This window comes from Pieris napi, chromosome Z, assembly GCF_905475465.1.
Source record: "Pieris napi chromosome Z, ilPieNapi1.2, whole genome shotgun sequence".
NCBI lineage: Eukaryota > Metazoa > Arthropoda > Insecta > Lepidoptera > Pieridae > Pieris > Pieris napi.
This window is the reverse complement of record NC_062259.1, coordinates 13,476,492-13,501,764: the sequence shown is the minus strand read 5'-3', so window position 1 is coordinate 13,501,764 and position 25,273 is coordinate 13,476,492. Positions and strand designations below refer to the sequence as shown.

Here is a 25,273-nt window from a genome sequence, read left to right as displayed (position 1 = left end):
ACATTGATAGTAACTGTATTTCTATGAAATTAAATACTATACGTATTTAGTCTTCTACTATTGATACTTAAAATGATGGTGACTGGTCGTACTTGAATTCGTGTATGCGGTGATGTTAATTATTTCGACTATGTGTTTGCGTGTTGTTCCCACGAGAATGTAAGTGCGTGCTCCTATTTCACCATGCCTCCTGCTGATAGGGGACAAGTCTTTGTTTTTAATTTATGTTATTATTATTAATTACTTAAGATGTCATGTGGAACATGGTGTAATGGTTGCAGCTCCTTACAAACGTTGTGTAAAAAAAAACATGGCGATTAAAGAGTGGCGGAGAGTTTATTGCCAGTTCTTCTCTGATTTGAGAACTGGCAGTAAATGTAAAATTAGAAGCATTAATATGTATTTCTTTAATGACGAATCACAAGTGTACATTGTGTTACCTACGTGAATAAATGATTTTTGAATTTTGAATTTTTGACTAGCATTGCATGGAAAACTAAAACTACAGGGTGGCCAAAAAGTCGTGGATCAAACGCAAATATGGGATAGATGAGGTCATTAGCTGCAAAAAATTGTTACGGGAGGTCCCTAAGCTCAACCCCTGCAGAGTTATAATTTATTTTGTGCTTTATAATAAAATTGACTTTTTTTTAATATTCTTGTTAAAATTCGAAAAATAAAACATTCTTTATTTCAAAAAAATTTACATTGTATAACTTAATATTATCTTCAATACACTCAATAAACAACTATAAATAGTATGTTTAACACAAGAACTCATCAGTACCAATCTAGTGGATATTATGAAAAAGATACAGAATGTTTTATTTTTCGAATTTTAACAAGAATTAGTAAAAAAAAGTCATATCTATCTCCTATTTGCGTTTGATCTACGACTTTTTGGCCACCCTGTATATTTTTTGAAAACACAACTTTATTCAGAATAATCAAAATCAATATGCATAGATTTATCAGAGTCATTGCTGTTATCACTGTCTCTCACATTGATTATGAAACTTTCTTAATGTTCCTCTGCAGTCCTGTCCCTTTCTATATATTTATTTTCCACATGTACAACATGATTAGTCATTTTCTTCCACTCTTCTGCTGTTACATTTTCAAATGACACTTTAATCACTTGTTCTTACTGTAGTCAATTTAATATTTTTATTTGCTACTCTGCGTTTTGCCAGACTCTATACCAGCTCAATCGCATTTAGATCACAATGGTATGGAGGTATTCTCAATACCTCATGACCATTGTGCTTTAAAATTTCATCTGCTTCATATATTGACTCTGGTTTATACCGCTTTACTAGACACAGCAGTTCTGCTTTCATATGGTACTCTTCAAATTGAACATTATTCAAGTAAGCCATTCTCTTATCTCATGTTTGCAATTCTGTGTCGTAGGGGCTTTATTTACTATAACGGAATGGTAACTGTCGTTGTCCATAACAATTACACTCTCTCATTTAAATTGGGTAGGAGCATTTCTTCTAACCACTTATTGAAGTTGGCAGTATTCATATCATGGTGATAATCAGCCATTTTTGATTTAGTGCTAAATACTAATAATGAATTCAGCACGGGACCTTTCTCCGACCCTGTTTGTACAATTATGTACTTTTTTCCAGATGAAATATTTTCAATACCACCACTTGTAGAGGGACCTTGCCACGATTTTCTGGGCTTGTAGTTTTTATGGACATAAGTTTCATCTAAATAAATTATTGGCTTTCTTTTTGGACATTTCAACGATATTGATCTTAAATAGTAATGTCTCCAGGCAGATATGTCATTGTGCTCAATTACAAAGAACATTCATTTTTGTTTTTCTTAAATTCCTCCTCTTAATTCCAGCAAAAATGTTTACAATGTTAGAACTTTTTTTACAATATAAAATTCATTAATTTTGTTGCGAATAGCATCCATGTTAAAATTGTCCAAATGAGACACTGTTGGTTTATGAGGTCGTTTTTTTCCAGGTGTACTCCCGACACCTTGATTTGTTGCCCCTTCTTTTTTTATTGAGTGTTGATATTACACTTACACCTGGAAAAACACCTGGTTATTACCACACAATTTTTTTTGCAAATTTACTTGTATAGTATTGAAAATTTACCAATGATGGAAGCGATTTCTTTAAAGTACTGGTTCTGGGATTTTATTCTATCTTACTGCTCTAAATCAGTGAGCTTACCAGTAGTTCTCACTATTGCATCAACTCCTTCTACATCCTCCTGATTTCCTGCGAAATATTCTATCTAATAAAAAAAAGGTTATTATACCTGTTAACTATTCGGAAAAATATATAATAGAAATAAAAATGAGTAATTGCATGAAGTATCAAGACAATAAATCATTCTAACCTAAAAAAATTCTTTCAGTCATTTTCTTCTTGTTTTGCTTGGAATTTTGATATCATGGAGAACAATATCTCTCGAACTCCACTTTTAATAGTTTTACTCATATTTAAACACGTAAATGAATAAATAAGAACAAAATAAACCAAAACGATTGTTTGTCAACAGCCACATTCAGAAATTAATTGACATTTGACAATGACATTCTGTGTGGCCATCCGAAAGTTTTCAAATAATTCAATTATATTCTTTCACTAGCCAGACTATTATATCGGTTAAATTGCAATTCACCAGCAATACATTTATTAATGTTTTCTTTTAAAATTTAATTTTACATAAGTTACACTTTTACTATAACAAACATGAAAGTTAATTTTTTGTTAATGTTTATCTTACTTTAGGTACTGTAATTTATCTAATATGAGAAATAAATATATATAAATAAATCATTTCATTCTTGTACCAAAAAAGTAAGAATACTTTAATGGTTGGTTAGCATATGTGTTTTTAAAACAGTCATTTTAAAGAGACTTCGTGATTCAAGCTTTAAAATAATATTTCGTCTATTATTCGTTTAGAATTTATTTCTGTAATTTACTTCATAATTAAAGTTGAATTATTTCAATCCTTCGTTAGGTACAGTGGTATATATTTCGTACACTACTTTATTTTTATACAGATATTGTTAAATTTTCTACTTTTACTTATTAATAAAGATATCGCCATTAAATAACGTTGATAGAATCAAGATTGGTTTTATTAAAATCAAATTTTTCAAAAATTTTGTACATATAACTAGTGAATTTATTCTGTACGTCACAAATTTTGTTGTCTGTGGTGAAGTTTTCGATTATTATACAACAGTTTCACAGAATATGTAATTTTATATTTTTCGGTATAATTTGAATTTTATCGGCAAAATTATTATCAATGTCCGATTTGTTGTTAATGACATCATCAAATTGAGACGTGGATTTAAATACGCGCATATTTGTCATTAGACAATGAACACTTCGTTTAACCGCGCAGTTTAAAATAGTGCATTAATCGAGGAGCGTCCACTCTGGACATAATATTAAATTAATTCGTGGTGTACGGCACGACTGACACCATGACTGTAAGTAAAGATCTATTTAAATAATATAAAAATGATGTCTTTTTTTATATTTAACACCCATTTCTTTAACATATTTGTAGCTAGTTGCGAAATTGTTGTTAGACCAGATGTTTTCAACAATTATATCCTTAGACGTAATTGTTACGGCTGAACATAAATTAAAATTATTACACGATTTGTACGGCTATGCCTGACAAGAATTGGCCCCGGCATATTAGTACGGCTCCGGCTATAGCGAACTCTCCGAAGGGATGCGGAATTGCATTAAACACAAGAATGTACTTTTGTTGTGTTCGTCTAATCTAATATAAATAAAAAATATTTAATAATAATAATAATTTAGAGCGTGTCGTATTTTTTGACGTCGGTTCTAAATTGACTACTGCTACCAATTGGATTTATCCGAGTGACTAGTGGAAGTGAATCAATTATTCTATAAAACTGGTTTAGTTTCAGAAGGTCATAAAACTGTAATCTCGTTGGTGTGTATTTATAATATTTATGACCCGTACCTACATTACTCTGGTCATATGTCAGAACTAATATATATCTTAACATTCGCCAAAAAAAAAACCTTTCTATAGCCTATATTAAATAGACAGTCCCTGTTTTTTAATATTTAATTTTTCATAAATATTATAATTCTACTTACTAAAAAAAACTCGTTGTTGAAACTTGAACAGTTTTAGACACTCCACCCGTAACCTTCCAATTATCATGAACATAATATTTTAATAAAAATCTTCTTATCAAGCAGTTACTTTATCGCGCTATGCCACAAGTTTATGGGCCTTGGAGCAGACGCGCTTTCTTTGATTTTTAAGCCCTTTATGTGATCGGCCTAGCTTATGTACAACCTATCAACATCACAATTTCACCGACAAATCTCCAATAAAAACACGTAAACGTTAGTTTATAGTCAAACAATAATCTTTAACAAATTTATTATTAATGATTATATTATATTTGTATTGTCTATGAGGCAAGGGTGCCTATTGGTGCTTTTGATACTTTATAGTTTATACTATTGGAGATCACGCCTTTGTATCTTTATGAATTCCTGATTCCCACGACCAAAATAAGTATATGATATGATTTGATTGAAATTTAACTTAAATGTTTTCAGCAGCCGGTGTACGACAGCTGGTTCGTACGTGTGAATGACGTGTCTGATCTTTGGAATAACCAGCCCACTTATATTATATCCCAGGCCATTTATGTAGTTGGGGGACTTTTAACATTGTTGCACGGTAAACTAGTCTTAACAATATGATTCGAATTGATTACTTTTGTAGCAACATCTAGTTTACGTTTAGTAAAACCAGATTCATGTTCCTTTATGTCACTCCGACAATTCTATAGACAGACATTTTATTATAAGCAAATTGGTTATCCAATAATGAAGGATAGGATCGTGTAAATGATTATTTTTTGCTTTTTTGTAGATAACTCCACTGTTTGTATAGATTTTCGTCTTAATTTTTGAACGTATTTATTACCTCAGGATGTTTAAAGAGTATCAATAGTTGTGGATTCTTTCAGCTCTAAGCAAAGGAGGCAGATGGCCATATTTCTGGGTTGGAATATTACTGCATGGAATCGTGGCCGATAACTTTTGGACGATTGTGGTGCCGGAGTTTGATAACTTTTGGCATTCGCAGACACCCATAATTTTCCTTGGCGGACGTCTACCTTTACACATTATATTACTTTGTAAGATATATAAATATATACTTGTACATAATCAAGAAATGAATTTTTAGAATACCAAATCAGAGACAACATAAATGATTATCCCCATTTAACTATATTATAGCATTGTTGTTTTATAATCTAATCTCTATCTTGCCTTACGCATTTAAAAAGGCCTGTGCTGGCTGATGGGAAATCTACCACACTTTTTTAATCATTATCCAATGTAGTTATTTATATGTTTGTCTTCCCAGTAACAAGTGAACATAGTACAAATAATTTCAGACCCTGTCTTCATATACAACGCAGCATATGCGGTATCTAAGCTGAATTTACCAAAATATGCTGAGCCATTCGCAGTAGGACTGGTTACTGTACTAATAGATATACCATATGACATCGTGGCTGTTAAATTTGTACATTGGGTGTGGCACGACACGGACCCGAACATATTCGATCGCCATTACTGGGTACCATGGAACTCCTATTATTTCCACGCTACTTTTTCTGCCAGTTTCTTCTACTTGTTCCATGCCACTAGGCGGTATTTGGCTCCCAAGGTACCTCAGTGGACGGCAGCTGGGTGCGTATTAACTATAATTAATATATGATATTACATGTATTATTTATTGGCTCATCTTGAATGAATTTTCGCCACTACACTAATTCAAAATATTTAATTAAAATTAAATAAGTCTAATTAGTATTTTCAACTAAAGTGCCGCCGCGATGAAAAGATACACATAATTACTTAAGTTAATTTAGTGCTTTATTTTTATGAAAAGAGGTTTTACCTTAAGTAAATCATAGAATTTTTTGAATTACATATTAAATAAATATGGAGACTTTATTTAAAAAGCCAAACACATTGAATGGATTTATCCTACTTTTAGGTGGCGATCGGAGTTCCTCTCACTGGTAATATCTTCAGCTATGGGTATGTTCGGTGGAGTACTTCTGTTCGTGCCCATCTACCATCCCCTCCACGATATGTACAACATTCACTCCGAGGTCACTTTCTTTCTTCTTTTCGCTTTATATTCTGTGTTTATTTTGCAAGGACTGCTAAGTGACCGACCGAAAAATAAAGACAGGTGAGTGGGAGGTTATACCCATACAATAGAATTGATATTGATATGGATGACAATAGGCTGAAAGACTAAAGTATATATTTCATGTAATGTTATCTGGCTAAACTAACCTAATTTATTATATTCTTTGTCTATTGGTTGCTTCTTTAGGTTAATTTTATACATTCCTCTCAGAGTTCTTTTTATTCAAGTACTTTCTTAATATATACATATACACCATATTTTAACTTGCAACTCCAATATCGATATTCGTCTATGACCACAATGTTCTTTATAACTTTTTACTCAGTTGATAATTATTATGAAATGTGCGATAACGCGCCAGGTCGTAACCCCAGCTGTTTAAATAGACTATCAAAGTTAACATTTAAAACAATCGAATTATTACGATAGTGGTTTAATTTTAACTCATTGTTCTTCAATGTGACAACTTATCCATTAAGATTTGATAATAATAATTGCTAATTTTAGAGTTTTCCTCAGTTTTTTTACCTCAATGTCCCAATTATGGGTTTGAATCGAAAAAAATATTTGTATACTTGACAGTTGCTTTAGTTTAAGATTTATTATAACATAATGACGCGGCGGAAATAAATGAATAGACTTTAGCGGGATTAAATTGTTTTAATATTTTAAACTGTCATGACTTTTTGTCGTGCTTTCCACAGTGTTTTAAATGTATAAACTTCAATTTTAAAATTCTAATATAACACTTAGAAGACAGACTATGGCTGAGACGCTTTAGGATACAATTTTTTTAGACCATTATTTTGTAAGCCTCTATATATACACACAAAATACTAGCGAGGGATAAATAAGATATGTCACAAATTTGATTAAATAGTATTTTTGATTTGGATGTAGAAATATATTTTGTTTTCAACAAGTTTCCAGCAATCAAAACGTTCACTGGCAACCACGGGATTGATATTCACAGTTCAGTCTGAAAATATTACTTTCATTATATTGATATATTCTGTACTTTATTTTAGGCTTACAGCATTCGACTACCTACTTCTCCTGCAGCTCATTGTACACTATCTGGCTTATTGGTGCTTCGTGATGTTCATGCACCCTGAGAAGGAAGTGTCCGTGGGCTTCCATCAGCCTGTGGGGCCTTGTGGTGAAAAGGAGAGTTTAGTTACACCTTTCGGACAAGTTAGTTGTTTTTTTTTGCTATTCTCAACCCGGCACTGTCGGCCCTTCTACTTCGTCCTCCCAACAAATTTATAATAACGTTGGGAGAAACTCGTGATTTTTAATGAAAAGATAATTTTTATTAATTTAGATTTTTCAACTAAATTCTAATAGATTTTAAAGCTGTAAGTTTTTCAAAATTTCGTTATATACGTGTGGTAAATACAACTACAGTGAATTTATTTTTAGAAGTACCGTAAGGCTCCAATGGGGTGTGGGGCAGAGACGTTGTTGCGTTACATTGATCTCTTATGCATATGCAAGTATCAGATATTATCTCGTATGAGAGAGTGTTAATTGTGTACATGGAAAGGGAAACTTATTGGATTTGGACCCACCTTTGTTATGTTGTAAATAAAAAATATAGTATTAGCATTGGCCTTCATTTGGGAATTGGCAGTAAATGTAAATTTTGTATATAAATAAGTAAAACACAATTTACTCTGATATAAATAAATGGTTATCTTGATTTGTTTGTTATCTTTACAGACATTATATAAAAATAAATACCTCTGTGCAAGCAACTACGATGAGAAATACTACGACTTCCGCTGCGTCGGAGGCAAGATTCCTCCAAATGGTTCGAAATGGTACACCATATGTGGAACGCCTTTCGAGTAAGTACTTTTTAATGCGGTCTAAGTCAATTTTTATTAAGCTTTCGAGTGTTTGAATTCTTCTACTATCTTTTAATTATTGCTGCTTAAAGGTTTTAGTGGATTCCAGGAGGTTTGTATGTCACTCCACACCTTTAAGCGATTTTTGATGATGTTTAGCCATTATCGCACAAAGCACAATAATTGTATTTGTGCTTCAAGAACGGGTAATAAAGCCTAGTAGTCGGTTCTATACATTCCTTGATTGCAGAAACCGCGCGGAGTACATCACGGTAATCAGCGCAATACTCATTCTGGCCTTTGGAGTTTTCCGTGCTTTCTACTTTAAGAACGTGGAAATTATACCACCTCTAATAGTGAAGAAGAAAAATAAATAATTATGTATAAGTCTATTATGAATCCTTTAGATATATATTATCATTATATGATTATTGCAATACGTTAAACATTGAATGATATATAGAAATATTTAAACGATATTCTGAAAAAAATATTGACAATTAATAAGCAGTTTATCTAAAAAATATTAAAATAGAATGGACTTAATGATTTTGTATGTTTTTAATTAAATTATTACTAATTGTTACATTGTCTTTTATTGTATTGTTATTTAACTCATCAATTTATGTATCGCATTAAAATGACATCGAACAAAGTCAAATTAGTGTGATTGAACATACCATTACTACTTGAAAAATGTTTATTCTAATACAAATAATTTTCAAAGTTTCGACAATTACTTGGACCATATTAAAAATTTTCTTTAATTTTATGTTTACATTAAAATTAGATGGAACAAACAATTCGATCACTTTACGATTACGAGTATTACCTAAATAATTGATTAATGGTTCGATTCCCTGGTCAGCTAAGAAAACCAACGTGACGGTTACAGCTAAAAAAACACTTATTTATTGTATTGTACTCGCCGGACAGATCATGTAAAGGCCCTTACAGATCTTACCACCGCAGGGGCTTGCCGAAGAGAGGTGAGGGAGTGAAGGGAGTTGTTCGCCACTCACAAGACCTTCAGAAATGAAGCGCACTCTTGTTTGACATTAAGAAGAAATTATATAAAAAAGAAGAAGAAATTATATAATTGTTTCATTACATCATAGTTATACAGCATGAAATATACTTTATTAGTTTTTATTCAACTTAGCTTTCATTACATTAAGAGCTTAAGTCCAAAATCATCATCTATGATTGTGTACCTACATCCCGCTTATCTTATAAGTTTGACGAAGCCTCGTTATTCTCAAAACGAAAACCTATAGAAACTGTAATTGCAACGGATTTCAATTATTAAATGATTGTTACGATGCGTAGTGTCATCTCTGAAATGTAATTTCATTACGTTTACATTTCTTAACAACATAAACCTTATTGCTCTACAAATAAGATACAAATTCGATTAACGTCGTTGATCAAATGCATGGTCTCGAAATGTTTAAAATACGAAAGGTTGTATCTGCCTCGTGGCAGCTTAAAGACTAGCCACGTGAAGTTTGTTGTCGGCTGTTATGCTGTTTCGGTATGGAATTGTTTGTTATCATGTGGGCGTTATCGATTGATGCGCGAGTGCGCGCCTAAGCGCGGGAACGATGAACAAGTATCTTTGGCACAAGAGTTCGCACCATGATCGCGAAAGGGCTCGCCTTGGCTCTCCTCTTAGCGTCTACGTTCGCCCGTCAGCCGGGTAAGTAAAATATCTATAGCAATCGCGACTTTTAAATTATTTCCTAAAAGCGAATTTTTTCCTGGCACCTGTTACTTGCTATGTGTTTAATATTTTTATAGTTGAGAATACATCTTCTTATTTTTTTATGCTAAGAGCATGCGAGCGTGACGATGGTTGTTATTCATCACACAAAACAAACACGCCTTCGGGGCGTTGGTAACTGATTTAACAGAAATACTTTTCAGGATGTTTGAAATACTTTTGTATAATGATTTTTTATGAAATAATTTTAATATATATTTAAAGGTAAGTAATAAATTCGCAGTTTAAAAATGAAAATTATCATTTAAGTTCTAATTAAATAAGTAATTTTATTGTCTGTTAAAACGTTAATAGTATTTTTGCGACCGAATTTTAAAACGGCTTAGATCTCCTAGAACCGCTTTATATTTAGATTAAGATTTTCTTGAATTTATGTCTACCAAAGTCTTGTTTAGAAATATAATAAGAACATTATCCGTAGAGTTACATTTAATTTGAAGAATTAAAACTGAACTCCATTTATAAAATGTACTTCTATATCATCGTTAAAATAAAACAAAGTGTTGAATGGCAGAAATTGCATTTTGGGAGATAAATATTTTCCTTTGAAGTCGATTTTCAAAAACCTTTTATTGATAGTAAATACTTTCTTTCAATGGACTACAAATTGAAGTTAATAATCTTTATTTTTAATTTTTAATAAATGCTTTTATATTTGATTGCAAACCAATAGGTATGCATGATTTTCGTGTTTTAATCTACAGTAAGATTAAAATTCAAAAGAAGAAACATACAAAACACACAAAGTAACCAGGGCCCAGCCAAACTTAAGTCTACAATAATGAGTTTATCTATATAATAGTATCAATCGCTTATACTGGGAATAAATAAGGCGCAACTGCGTTTCTCTGTGAATACAAAAGATTTATTTCCAAAAGAAATATCTATTAATTTACATTTAATAAAAAAAATATATTTACAAATTATCCACTCACCTGTGAATACAAAAGAAACAACATTTAAAGCCTATAATAGTCTAGGTTTTATAAAGTAAAATAATATAATGAAAAAATTAAAACATCTTACATAATATATTATGTCAAGTGACATAAATTAAACATCGTCGATCAGACGGCAAAGACAACATAACAAAAAAGTTTATATAAAATACAAGATAGGCCAGAGTTTGTATAGGAAAATATATTATGTTTTCCTTACATCTATGTAAATAAAAATGAGTTGCAAAATATTTGCTCAGCGCAAAACTCGAATACGGCTACCTTAAACTCAACTAGAAACGCAAATTATGTGTGTTAAGAGTTTTCAGGTTTCATCGTCGTCATCAAAAATTTGTTTATGTACACTATTTGACTAAGTATTGCACGTAACTTTCTTGTTCCAACTCGACCGGGATCGGGTCTTTTTATTTTATATCAATCCAAACTACATACATTTGAGAGGTCGTCCATCACATAGAAGAGAGGCCAGGCCAGTCTTTTACTCTACCGTGTTCTTCCTTCAAAGAGTGTTCATGTGTATAGTCTCATCCATGCGATATATGGGACTTTACTTATCAAAAAAGAATTCGGTTGAGTTGTAACGACTTTTAAAATTTATATATAGCTCAAGGGTATTAAGGTTTTCGCACCTCAAAGTTTTACAAATACTTCAGGGCCTTTGCGAGTATAAATACATGGCAACATCTAAAAATATTCCAAGATTGCATGTATAATAAATAGCAAACTTCTTTGCATAAAAGGTAACTTTAAGTGGAAGACGAAGATATATAATTTAGTAGTTCTTGCTGAGGTTGAAATTGAGACTAATATAACGGTAATAATAGCTTGTCGACTAACCGAAACATATTAACGATAATTTTAGAGTATAGAAAAAGTTTCGCATGTGAAAATGTCACATGTGAAAGAAAGCTTCTAATTTGCAATATGTATCAAGGCGATATCATTTATTGAAAGTTTCTTTTAACCTCGGCCTAATTTACTAGTTAATAATTTACTAGTTAATTTAAAAGCGTTATTGGAATTCAACAGTTGTACCAATTCATAAACGTGGTCAATCAAATCAAAATGAAATACAATTTATTTAGCAATATAGTTGTCAATTTATTAATAAAAAGCCAAGTTATAGAACCAGATAATTAAATCAAAATATTGAATTACAAATATTGTCCATAATATTATTTACAGTTCAAGTTCTCCGATGCGGCACACCGTTCAAACAAGAGCTAGGAATTAAGTAATAAGATTTCTTATCGTTTGTAAATAAAGTCTTATCACCTAAGCCTTTTCAGCTCTTTTACTCGGGTTGTTTTCTTTTATTTAGAGCGGTTTTCTTTTGTTTATTACATATTAATTCATCTGAGATAATAATAGTTTTGTGTAAGTAAAAGACCAGCATTCCATGCACTGTTGCAAAACAGTAAAACTCAAGAAGTATGTTTGTTTTCAAAAATCCCCTCGTAGTTCCTTTGTCGAGAATTAGGATTTTATGTTGATGCTCAAAGTACATATATTATTCATAAGTCAAAAAAGAAATATACATTAAATGCTTCTAATTTTACATTTACTGCCACCTTCAAAATGAGAATTATTTGAACTATACCAAGCAAGCGTTTAGCTAAATCGTGTAAATTATTTTTTTATTATTTTTCATTAATAAAAAAAAAACATTATAATTAAATCATACAACAATTATCACGAAAACGTGTTGATGATAAAAACCATAACAGAAATAAAAATCGTTTGAAAATGAATTAACTGAACCAAATGAATCCTATGTGAGGTCAAGCGGCCGCAGTCTTATTACTTTTTACATACGAGGTTTTTACATACAAAAGGATAGAACGAGATCATCATTCACTGATCACCAGTGAACGGTGATCAGTCTAAATCAGTCAGTAAGCCACCATAGTAAATTTATAATCATGAAACTTTTTATCGACTTACTATAATTACTGAATTAATTTTATTTTAATTTAAACACTTTCTGTTTATGATAGAAGTTTATGATAGAAGAACCTGCTATCGAGGGGCTAATACGCATTGAAACGATCTGCTACATTGAAAATAAAATGAAACTAATACCTATTTAAAATAATAGTTCGCTGCTATTCTGTTTTGAAATAATAATTTATATAAAAGCAAATATATTTTAATTTAAAAAACCTGATAAGTTTTTTTAGTATTTATCAAATATTTCAACTTTAAATATTTTAAATGTACACAGGCTTGCCTTACGCGCCAGGGTTAGCATTAGAACCTCCCGATAAGGAGCAAGTTGGCCAGGAGCTGTATCGTGAAATCTTGTCTCCCTACGAGCCACATTATCTTCAATACGATGAAAGTCCTAAAGTGTACGTTGCTCGTGGAGATATCTTCAAACTTCAACCGACACGCGGCGATCTCTTGTCGAAGGTACGTATTATATTATGTTATGCATAAAGCTTACCTAATTTTGATTTTGAAAACTTACTCAAAACTAGGCCGATTTAAATGTGTGCAGTAACACCAATTAGAAATGAATTTTGTATGAGGGAAGCTGTTAGACACTTCCGGTGTGATGTGCTAACAGTCCGTTATTATATTCAGTTAAAAATTCTTGACAATTTTTATTTAAATTTATTCTACCTCTTTAATCGGAATAATGCCAAAAGTAACTTATAATAATGAAGTCTGATATTTTGGAAAGTCATAAACGTGCATAAATCCCATATTTTTCATTGACAATTATACCGTAAATGTTCCATAAATTTTCATTTATTGTACAACATGTATTCATATTATCGATAGCGTTTATGCGCCAGTCTCATTTCTTTCTCAGCCAGTGAAGTAAAAACATATTCTAGTCACGATCCAAGACATGTTACTTTATCCGGATCGAACTAGTGTCACTGTGTTAAGCTCTTTTCGGTTCTAACTAATTATGCAGCATCCTCATTCTACTTACATTATAAATTCTGTCTTATATTTATTCATTTCTTAATATTTCCAAACATTACATAAAATGCTTTTAAATCTAAATAAATAAAAATTTTGATTACGCTCAAATTACAATTTGAATAGTACAAGAATACCACACTGAATCTTCTGACTTCCTATTTACACGGAAGAACTCAGAAGGTTGAAGTGAATGGTAAGAGGTCCTCTGGGTCGGAAGTAGATATGGGGGTACCACAGGGCTTAATTCTTGGCCCTTTCCTCTTTCTTGTTTATATAAATGATCTACCTTTCATGGTAGAAAGAAAACATCAGATAGTTTTGTTTGCTGATGACACGTCCTTGATTTTTAAAATCAAATGTCAAATAACAAATTTTGACGATGTAAACAATGCTCTATCTTCGATTGTCCATTGGTTTGAAAGAATAACCTTCTACTTAATGCAAAAAAGACAAAATGCATTAAATTTTCTGCAAAACATGCAAGGGTTATGGATACTAGACCAATTATAAACGATGAGGAATTGAATCTGGATGATACAACTGTATTTATCGGAATCACCATGGATTCAAAACTTCAGTGGTCCCCTCATATTAACGGATTGGCGAAGAGACTTAGTTCTGCAGCCTACGCGGTTAAAAAAATTCGCTCACTAACTGATGTCGATACAGCTAGACTTGTTTATTTTAGTTACTTTCATAGCTTAATGACTTATGGCTTATTATTATGGGGTCATGCTGCTGATGTCGAAACTATTTTCATCCTGCAGAAGAGGGCTATTCATGCAATCTATAATTTAAAATGTAGGGAATCTCTTAGAGATACATTCAAGGAAATTAATATACTTACCTTTCCCTCGCAATATATTTATGAAAATATTATGTATGTATACAAAAATAGTGATAAGTTTACTAGAATAGAACATACGCACAATGTTAATACACGGAACAAACGCAGGCTGCAATTTCCCCGTACTAGACTATCTAAAGTTAGTAATTCTTTCTTGGGGAAAGGGATACTCTTCTTTAATAAAATCCCAGAGGCTCTTTTATCTCTGCCTTTCAATAAATTTAATAAAAAATGTATGAAAAAAAGCTGTGTAAAAAGGCTTTTCAACAACTTTTGGTCAACGATTTTTTTTTTTTATTACACCTATTGACCGAGTCCCATGCTAAGCTGGTGAAGCTTGTGTTACGGGTACTAGGCAACGGATATACATACATAGATAGATAGATATATAAATACATATTTAAACACCCATAACCTAAGAACAAGACCAAATGCTCATCACATCGATGTTCGTCTCAGCCGGGGATCGAACGCGGGACCCATGGATTCGCAGTCAGGGGTACTTACCACTAGACCAATGAGTCGTCAAATTTATCATTTATATATTTATAAGATTATCTAGTTGATAAAAGGGCCTGGGACTAGTGCTAGACAGGCTACCTCTAATTAATTTGCGATATTTGTTTTAAAATAAGTGTTGTTTGATGATTTGATATTTTAAAAGAGTACCGGGAGTTTTTCACGCCGGCTTTTTCTCTCGGCCTACACCCTCTGTCTTCTTTGCCGATGAGTAGGGATGCCTACAAATTTAAATTTAATGACGTGGAAAAAGTGATACATGTATCTTATGTTCATTATGTTCATAATAAACATATTTTATTTTATAGTAGAATAAAAATATATTAAACGGACCCGAATATGGCAAAACAGAAACTTATCGAATACTACGGACGGATGGAGGATAGAGTAAGTCAACGTATCGGTTAGGCCTTTTCGAGACAGGCATATCTTCAACAATGAAGACTACGTAGAAAAAGAGAAAGATCTATTATCTCGTTTAGTATAAGATGTAATACCCAGTATGCGAGAATCTCGTTTTCGCCTTTATTATTGAAGTACGAGAACTATTACTGACAATTTAATGAACCGTGGACTAATTGAGAGTGTATATTCAAAGACGGTGACAGTTTTCCAGACAGAAGACACTGCATCTTAGTATCTACCCTTAAAGACAAGGTACTTAATTTTGCTTGTATGCAGTTCGCTTTCATGTGGTTTCGCATTCAAGCACTCTCCGTATATTGAGAGCACGGTAATCCGGATTACTTCGATTGAAAGCTCTTCTGGGTATTGATGTTACAGTAAAAGGACAATTTCTCGCTCTTTAACCGATACGTCTAGGGAACAAGCAGTAGAACACTTAGAAAAGAAAATTTTCTTGTACTGATTTCCTCAGTCATTCATCATCTATTAGGACATTAATAAGGGGGCGTCCATAAATTACGTGAGGTGTTTAAGGGGGGGAGGGGGTCGAGTCAAATCTCATTTAATCTTACGTTGGAGAGAGGGGGGGTCTCGGCAAATATCACGCAATTTTTTTTCTGATTAAAAAAAAATAGGAAAACGGTTGACCCTAAAGGCCATCTCTGCGACTTCCCGCTAACTCCATACCTAAACGCTCAACATTTCACTTATTTTGTTTTAGTCGAAATAAAAGCACGAAGCAATTTTTTTTTTCTTTTTACAATAACAATCCAACGCGTTTACTTAAGAAACCCACATTTTTAAAAAAATCTCACGTGAGATTGGGGGTTGGGGGAGGGGGTTGAATAAAATCTCACGACATCTCACCAAGGGGGGAGGGAGGGACAGAAAATTAAAAAAAAACACCTCACGTAATTTATGGACGCCCCCTAACGGTACTTAAATGAAAGAAAACAAAAAAAAACATAAATAACAGGCTTAGGTCCGAACTCGGCTACCAATGGATTTTCATTTCTAAGTGAGCATTTAACACTCGCATTATTCAAACAAATTATTACGAAACAAATCTAGGATCAAGGGTTGTAGCACCACTGGATTATAATAGTATGTTACAGCTACCAAAATATAAGATGATAAGAAGTATAAAGGTAATACCCAATTTCTAAAGCCAACAAAGAAAAATTCCATTAGTTGATATTTTCTGAGCATTTGCAATTTCATCCAGTTTGCTTTTCATATATTCGTAATTCAGGGAATCCGTATTCTGCAAAATCACAGAATGTTACAGAATTTTGCTTCTAAGTTATATATCAATGCAAGATGCCTTTTAAAGCTTCGAATTTTACTATTTGTTTGCTAGCTCTTCTATTAAGAATTCTATTTGCAAGTAGTTGCTCTTTTTATTCCTACTTAATTTGTGTTTGTGTGACACATAAAATATGTTTCAGCTGTGCTTTAAGACATTAGGTACTTAGTACTTACCATATTTATCATTTGCCATGGCTTATTAGATGACGCAAGTAGTTTTTATTGTAAACTTCCTAGCAAATAATACTTTTACATATTATATATTTTTTTTCCTTTGAAGAATCTTATTCTACGGATAAATAAAACAAACATACTAAATGTCTCTGCGCCCATTACGTCATCCGGCACGACGAAGCATTTAAAGCGTTAACGTATAATATTGTTAGACGCAAGACCAAAAACTAAATCGAAAGAGAAAAAGGAAATCGTATTACATTAACCCCAATATGCCATAAGTCACTAATAGGTGATCATCTTTGTAGAGGTCGCTAGAGGTAGTGATGCGAAGCGTACCCCTCCGAATTATGTCATACACGCGTATGTAGCTTATTTACAAGAGAAGTAGGTCACATCTCACCTTACTATTTATGGAACGATCCATTTTAATAATTACATATTAATTAATATAATAAAAAATTAGGTGATCGATGCGCTATTTGATAAATGAATCAAATTCATAAAGTATTTTCTGCCAAAACATAATAAATCTGTTGTCATGATTTTTTTAAATTGTTTAAATGCTATGTTTAGACACTTTCTCATTTATATATAGAAAGCTCCTATTTCTGGAAATGCGTAGGTGGGTAGTGGGTGTAATTATTAGCTTTCCTATAAGCAAAGCAAATTGTATTAGGAAATTAAAGAAAAACTAACAAGAAATGAAAATATAATGGGACTGTAAATTAGCTTATCTATTACTTACTAGCTTCGAATATAAAAGGTATAATTTAAGAATTGGTTGGAGTAAATTGAAAATTAATAAACGTGTTTTATGAGTTCAAGCAGCGTTGGCCTAGTGGCTTGAGCGTGCGCCTCTTAACCCTGAGAACGTGACTTCGAATCACGGCTGTGCACGAGTGGACTTTTGTTTTTACATGCAAGTTTCACGCTCACTCGTGAAGGGAGATCATGAGGAAATCCGCATGCCTGGGACCCAAAAATCGAAGAAAAAAAAATTGGTGTACAGCTAGGGTTCGAAGACACGATCCTAGGATTGAGAGTTACACGCTTTGAAAAAACCTATAAAAAACAGCGGTTGTAATATATATAAAGCCTTGTCTAGCAGAACGAGGCACTTTAAGCAAAGTAAGCAAACGTCGGCCTACGTCATCGCATTCCCCGCTCTATCGATCTCCAGTATTCAACAAGTACTCGTTATACTTCAATTTTAGAGCTAGCCAGAACAATAAAACTCGCTTTTAGCACGTAAAATACTCAAAATAATGTTACTTCTTTGGGTGCATCATAATCTGACGATTTTCTTTCTCATTAAATTCCGTTCCTCCTCTTAGTTTCCGTTGAATCAGTACAAAGAGTTGCCAACTTTTTATGATCTCTTAGCAGTTTTCTTTTTTATAACGATACCTTATCCAATTTCAATGATTTGATGAATATAGATTACTAGTTCTGTAAATACTGATTTTTTTTGTTTTATTAGATTAATTAATTTTCTTAACTTGAAGGGCTGATTTGCCAAAAACAACATTGTTTACTAACTTGAATTCAAGTCAACAATCAAATATAAACATGCTTAATAGAATTAACTGTAACTACGAAATAAGTTTTTTGAGTTAGTTTGCTAAGAGCAACTGTTTTATCACAACAGATAGCGCGTTATCGCTACAACAATGACGTTTAGTGTAAGGTTATATATACACACCAATAACCAGGGACCGCATTCCAAATTCAAAACTATATTTTCCCGTTGCGAAGGAAAATTTAATTAATCAAGTTTGGCGTGCTATCTTTGTAATAAATACTAAATAACACTCCAGTATAGCTTACAAGCCGAACGCTAGCTCGGAAACGACCTTTGTCGTGGTGGAAATATCAAAAGCCTGTCAGAACCACACGCAAAGCATTTTTAAACAGGTATATTTTTAAATTTTAACAGGGTGATTGTCGTGCTGTTGTAAAGCTTTATGTGACGTATGTACAAACCTTTGTAAACTTTACACTAAATATGTGCAGATACTATAAGGTAATAAAAAGGAGCCCTTTTCAAGTCGAAATCCATAGCAACACTTATTATTATTGTTTGCAATTTTTTTTGTGAGGCAAAGATTTATTATTATGATGTTGCTTATTTTCTGTATATATAATATATATGTATATTTTTTGCAAGCAATACATTATTTTAAATGTAAAGTGTAAATTTTATAAATATTTTTGTCACGCGTAGTCAATAAGATTTTCCACGAGTTAAAAGTTGTTTGGAATACAAAATAAATATGCCATTTTATTCGTGTATAACATACAGCTCCCACTTCTGCTCACCCACGCAGTATAATTGCTACTTGTGATAATATCACTGAACTATTTTAAAATCAACTGTTGTATGTGTGATGCTATTTTTATATAAATTGTGGTCTTTGCTTCGGTAGGATGGGGACGAATTTCTCTCTTACTCTCTTTTACTTTTCTTATGTAAAAAATGAAAAGATATTGCGGTTTGGTGACTAGACTAACGTGGTTTCTATAGAATTTTATTAATTATATTTATATCACAAATTATCGAAAAACAATACATGGCAACAGGTATTCAACTATTTTTCATTTTTTAAATTCATCTAAAGGCATTACTCAGATACAGAGACAGCTGTTGGCATTTATTCACACAAAAAATACATTTATATGTCGATTTGACTTTATTTGACATTCTTTTTATTCTGGTCTGGTTTGATAAAAAATTATTATGCAACTAAGACTACCTAATAATAAATATGTTTAATCAAAAAGTTAATCATTTATTCATACGACCTTTAACATTTATTTGTGTCTATGTTTTATATGTAATTTTAGCGACTGTGCCGTATGACTAGGTACTGGAATAAAGTATCAATTTATTATATAAAATAAATTATTGTATTGACGATTTTTATGCCATCAGTATGAAAGTTAGGTGACAATTCCAATGATTATATAAATATATTCACATAATATCATGATGTAAAATTAAAATGTTAATAAATATTACATTCTCGCGTTTACTTCATATGTTGTTAAACGTTTTGGAGTTAATTTGGTTTCAAAAGAACGTTAACATAGATATACATGAAATAATGGTTTAAAATTCGACGAATAAACAGACTGTATAAACATCCGCGGTTAGTCGATAAATGTGTTAACGTGACAAATTAATCATTAATTATCCGCTGAGGCTCAAAATGTGTCTCAATTATAACACGTACCTAATCAGCTAGCTCTATGATTCTAAGTTAAGACACCCTTGTAATTATACTTGAGCTAATCCGATCAGTATAACATTGCTTCTATAAATACAAATAGTTTTCCGAGATCTGTTAAATGCACTTACAACTGCTTAATTAATTATTGTAAGAGACACTTATGTTAACTAATCATTGAATTGGTCTACAAATATAACATATAACACATTATCGTCACTTATGTGGGTAACACTGAAAATATTTAGAACTGGCCAGTTAGAAACATTGCTAATGAAAACTTTTTATGAATTCCAAACTTAGAACTCTTAGGTAACCTAATGTAGTATATTGCATTCATTTGTCATTTGTTTTTGTGAAACACGTGAAAATGAAACTAACGCGAGAAAATTTTCGGTCAATGAGTTATGCGGTAAATAAAGCGGTGCCGTTAACTAACGGCCGTTATTTTACGGTTGTTAATAACGTCCGTCTTTACTTTTTAACATAATGCAAAAAAACAATCATTTTCGCTCGTCCAAGTCACGTTTCCACTCATTGTATAAATTAAATATGGGCACCGCTATACGTGAAAAACTTTGAACTACTTTTCATCACCGCTATGACGGCCGTCATGTGACAGCACCACTATTTGACGTTACGGTGACACTCAACGTTCTCTAGAAAACCTACTCCGATGTTATTTATAGACAACGTATGCGTGACGTCACCCAAAGTTACATTACGGCCGCTAGATAACGGCACCGCTTTTCTAGGAAACCTAAGCTTTACTCAACAACATAACTAAGATAGGCTGCGATTAGCATTTCTTTATGAAACCCCATCTTGTACCTCTATTTACAATTGGTTTAACTAGTTTAAGCGTGGACGTAGCAATCTCAATGATGATCCGCGTGAGGGACGTCCTTTAACAGCGACGATACTGAAGATAACAACAGTGCTATGCGACGCATGACATAGGAAGATAAGAGAGTGGCCTATCAGCAGATACGGGCAAACCTAGCCATCGGTATGAGTCAAGTTCAAAAAATATTACACGAACATTTAGGCGTCAAGAAGATTTGTACCAGATGGATTCCCCAAACTATAACCGACGACCAGAAATACCTTCGCATGGACTGGTGTCGCCAAAAGTTAGATACGTTCAAGGGCGGTGACTCAAATGCTGTATTTGATATAATCACAAGTGATGAAAGCTGGATATATTGCTACGAACCCGAAACCAAAAGACAATCGGCTCAGTGGGTGTTTCCAAAGGAAGAAGTCAAGGAAAAAAGATGATTGCCTCGTGCTTTAGTCGGAAAGGTCAATTCACGACAGTTGTGTTAGAAGATGGAAGGATATGTCAATCGCTGTTTGCGTGTTGTCTTGTAAGAAAATCGACAGGAGCGCCCTCGAAGCAGGATCCTCCTTCACCACTCCGCAAAACGGACTGTTGAATATTTGACTATGGCAGGTGTCGAGATTCATTATCTCGTCCTCATCCGCCATACAGCCCTGTGACTTTCATTTATTCCTAGGAACTAAAGATAAAATTCGAAGTATTCGCTTTACGAACCCTAAAGATTCGGTCAAAGCGTACGAAAATGCCAGAGAAGAGACCCCTAAGAAAAAATGGGCCCACTGCTTTTCTCAGTGGTTCCATAGAATACGACGATGTGTAGAGAGGAATGGAGATTATTTGGAAATACAATAAAAGTATTGGCAACTTTCGACATAAAGCCGTTTTTCCTTTTTTAAACATTTTCAGTGTTACCTAGGTAAAAACAAGTTTTACTTTTCTCCGCCATTGTTTAACATATATGTATTTGGAATAAATAATATATTTTGAAGTGAGAAGGACTAGGATCGTTCAAGTAATCCTTTGCATTATGTAAGGCTCTAGCGATAAGGTTATAAAAGCATTCATCGCATTTCTTCAATTTAAAATATCTCCCTAAATCATTACACATTAACAGACTTGTTCCTAACAAAGGCGTACAAAATAAAGCAAAATGTGTCAACAATTTAACTGTAAAAGCTTCAAAGCACAAGAGAAAAGGAACTACAAACAGTCAAAATTCAGACTACAAAGGTTTATCCGCCAATATGACTGGAGACTCTTCAAGGTAGAGTTCGCAAATGCTTACCTAAAATAAGAATAATGATATGAGGCACCAACTTTGATTCCTAAAGTGGGAATTAAACAAAAGATAAATAAAACTTTATTAATGTGAATTTTTAAACAGAAGTTTTAATAATATTTCTGGAGTAATCCGTCAAAACACAAACAAATAACAGATACAATGAAAGCTAATTACATATATTAAAGTGCATTCGAGTGGACATATTACATGTGAGCAATTACCTTTGCTTGCCCATCCACCATTACCTCGATAGATATCATCGGCTCTCAATTAAACATCGGCTTTCAATTAATCAATTCTGTTGAAACCAATCTACATTCTGTATCACCAGATCGCACTTTACAATCGAATTGCATATAGTATTGAGATTACTGACGATAAAAACATAATATTTATAGGCATATAACAAGGTTTGCTCCGTTTGTTAGGCTTAATCAATACGTATTATTTATTGGTTCTACTCACTTTTTAGTATTGGCCTAAGATTTCAGCAAACTTTACGTTTATTAATATTTCTCTATAGGCCTCAATGTGGCGGCTTATGATGTATTTGTCCCATCTTATACTTCCAGAGCATTGTACCCCCTTAGGCATAATAGTAATAATACATTCTAATTTACAGGTATGCATAGAATATACAATTTTGATTGAAAACTTTCAATCTTTATCTTAGAATATTATTGAATTTATATATATAAACCAGTTGAGAATATTCTAATTAAGACTAGAAAGAATCAACAATGCTTAAAACAAAAACGAAATGAGTACTTTCGATTTTACAATACTTTTATGATAAAATCGTTATACACAATATATGTAGTACAAACACATAAAATTCAACACGGGTTCACGTCGCGTCTAAACTGTCATGCAACTAATAATAATAGTTTAATTCAAAGCTTAGAAGCTAATAAATTATTATTTCAATTAAGCGTCAAAGTGAGGGTTACTTACGTTTCATTAGGAATAAATTGCTTTGTAATAAATATCACTATAATTAACCAGGAAAAATATGCAAAAATATGGTATTCTACAAGTCTGGTGTACATATTTTATGAACAGATCTCTTGGTTACGAGTAAAAACACTATACTACTACTATCTAAACGTCAGATTGAATTGTTCAATATTAAAAAAAAAACAATTATAATTCCTAAATTCAATCCTCTCTATAGTTTAGAGAAAGATTTCTTTCTTTTACTACAATTCGACTTCAAAAATATTAAGATTTTTTCGAAGTGTAAGTTCTTTTCTGTTACAAAGTTTTGTTGTTCTTTTATAGTTGTAATAATATATTTTGAAAGCTTATAACAACTGCTGCTTGAGCTTTGTTTGCTGCTTTGTTACAAAGCTTGAAATACAGCTCCGTTTTGTTTAGTTAAACATAAAAATTTAAAGGATCGGGGCATCATGAATTGAGATAATCACGCGCTGTGAAATTCGGAACGAGTATTTATGTAAACGAAGAATTAATATTGATAAGCCGGATCATGAGGTCAGCATAATATTATGTCATTTCAGTTTCAAATTTTACGTAAAAACGCGATATCAATATTGGAAATTACATCATTTATATAGAAACAGTTTTTAAAGAACTTACTGACCAAAGCTACTACTTGATTAAAAAAGTAGTATCTGCAGTGCCCTTTCCTGCATAATTTAACAATCTATTGTACGAAATTTGATTGTATTTATTGTTATAACAACGAACATATTTCACTTATACCTAAAACTATTGTGTGAAATACATAACAGCAGTATACAATGCACGTCAATCCACGTGCAGGGTTTATTGAAACGGCCTTGCAGTCAACGGGATCTCGGATTATCGACAATTGGAGGGAGCGTATCCCACTTTAATATCATTCAAGATATTATCTACGTTTATCTGACAATATAAACTGGAATAGCGATTCATCTGAACATAAAATAGCCCGTATCCGGATCATACGCTTGGTTTAATCAAATCTTCAGTTCTATAATCACATATCTTGGAAGGCTGAGCTGAATAATGTTTCATTGATCATTTATTATCGCGATCAGCTTTGTGAACCAAAAAAATTTAACCTTTACATATTCTTGTTAAGTCATCAAAACCTCATTAATCGATTCAATCAAAGCAATACTTTAAATTAATCATAGATCAATAGAAGCAGATGCAATTAACACTCTCAGTAAATAATTATTTCGTAGGAAATAGCCTTATTAAAACGTTGGGAGGGATTATCCCAGATCGGTCCAGACTATAACACACTCGACTATAACCAAGAGCGGCCATCTTTGCTTCTCGCTCATCTCGTTGGCCTCGACTATCGCACGCCAATAACAAACCGAAGAATTTCTTATAATGAAGTGCTGAATAACGTCGGTAGAGACAAACAAGTAAACGAACAAGTAAACGAACAAGTTAACGAACAAGTTAACGAACAAGTTAACGAACAAGTTACCGAACAAGTTAACACAGTGAAAGAGAAAGATAAAGAAATTACGGAAAAAGACGGAAATGGAAAAACAGAAGAAGAGATTGAATTGGAGTCGTTACAGAAAGAAGACAGGAATAAACATTTTGCATTGACACCACTGGATGAAGGCTATTTTGATTCAGTAGTTATACCAGGTGAGTTCCTTTCCGTGTTCACTGATAGGTCGTAGTTTGTGTGTGGAAGATATAGTTTAATTTTATAAAGTTTATCGAAACTTTATAAAATTAAACTATATTTTCAAGGTTCATCGGAACAACATACTCACGTTATCTTTGCTAATAGACATAATATGAATCTCTTTAATTAGACGATTAAAGACTTGAAGAATCATATATTTGAGTTCTAATATCCGGGCCTTTACACACACGTTATATTATATACTATTCGATCTCATATTACTAAAATAATATTGTATCGTTTATT

General features: G+C 32.5%; 2 protein-coding genes and 1 long non-coding RNA gene across 10 annotated transcripts in view; 2 read left to right on the top strand and 1 right to left on the bottom strand.

Annotated features, from left to right (window-relative positions):
* Positions 1-1,985: 1,985 nt before the first annotated feature.
* On the bottom strand, positions 1,986-2,572 carry LOC125062749. Of its 2 annotated transcripts, none has more exons than XR_007119321.1 (3): positions 2,373-2,572; positions 2,126-2,267; positions 1,986-2,055 (listed from the first exon to the last, which is right to left on the bottom strand). It is a non-coding gene; the product is annotated as an uncharacterized LOC125062749 (long non-coding RNA). The 2 variants fall into 2 exon arrangements; XR_007119320.1 differs by having other exon boundaries at positions 2,126-2,251; positions 2,373-2,571.
* Positions 2,573-3,349: 777 nt separating this feature from the next.
* Positions 3,350-8,508, top strand: LOC125062463. 2 transcript variants are annotated; one of them, XM_047668423.1, is made up of 8 exons: positions 3,350-3,483; positions 4,610-4,733; positions 5,026-5,196; positions 5,461-5,758; positions 6,069-6,269; positions 7,259-7,424; positions 7,953-8,080; positions 8,331-8,508. In XM_047668423.1, exons 1-8 carry the CDS (start codon positions 3,478-3,480, stop codon positions 8,455-8,457), a joined length of 1,221 nt encoding a protein of 406 aa, XP_047524379.1. In that variant the 5' UTR covers positions 3,350-3,477; the 3' UTR covers positions 8,458-8,508. The 2 variants fall into 2 exon arrangements, with proteins under 2 accessions (XP_047524379.1, XP_047524380.1); XM_047668424.1 differs by having other exon boundaries at positions 3,355-3,483; positions 4,613-4,733.
* A 1,139-nt stretch (positions 8,509-9,647) lies between these two features.
* The window catches only part of LOC125062279 (protein cab-1), a 31,442-nt gene continuing 15,816 nt past the window's right edge, over positions 9,648-25,273 (top strand). For all 6 annotated transcript variants that reach the window (XM_047668067.1, XM_047668066.1, XM_047668064.1 and 3 more), the window contains exons 1-3: positions 9,648-9,779; positions 13,047-13,234; positions 24,561-24,984. In XM_047668067.1, coding sequence (XP_047524023.1) covers positions 9,719-9,779; positions 13,047-13,234; positions 24,561-24,984 — 673 coding nt within the window. In that variant the 5' untranslated portion in view covers positions 9,648-9,718. The remainder of the gene's footprint in view (positions 9,780-13,046; positions 13,235-24,560; positions 24,985-25,273) is intronic.

Bases quoted from the DNA above. Each gene is read 5' to 3' on its own strand.
- LOC125062463 (XM_047668423.1), top strand. The intron at 5,197-5,460 runs GTAAGATATATA...AAATAATTTCAG, and splicing joins TTTACACATTATATTACTTT to ACCCTGTCTTCATATACAAC. The intron at 8,081-8,330 runs GTAAGTACTTTT...CCTTGATTGCAG, and splicing joins ATATGTGGAACGCCTTTCGA to AAACCGCGCGGAGTACATCA.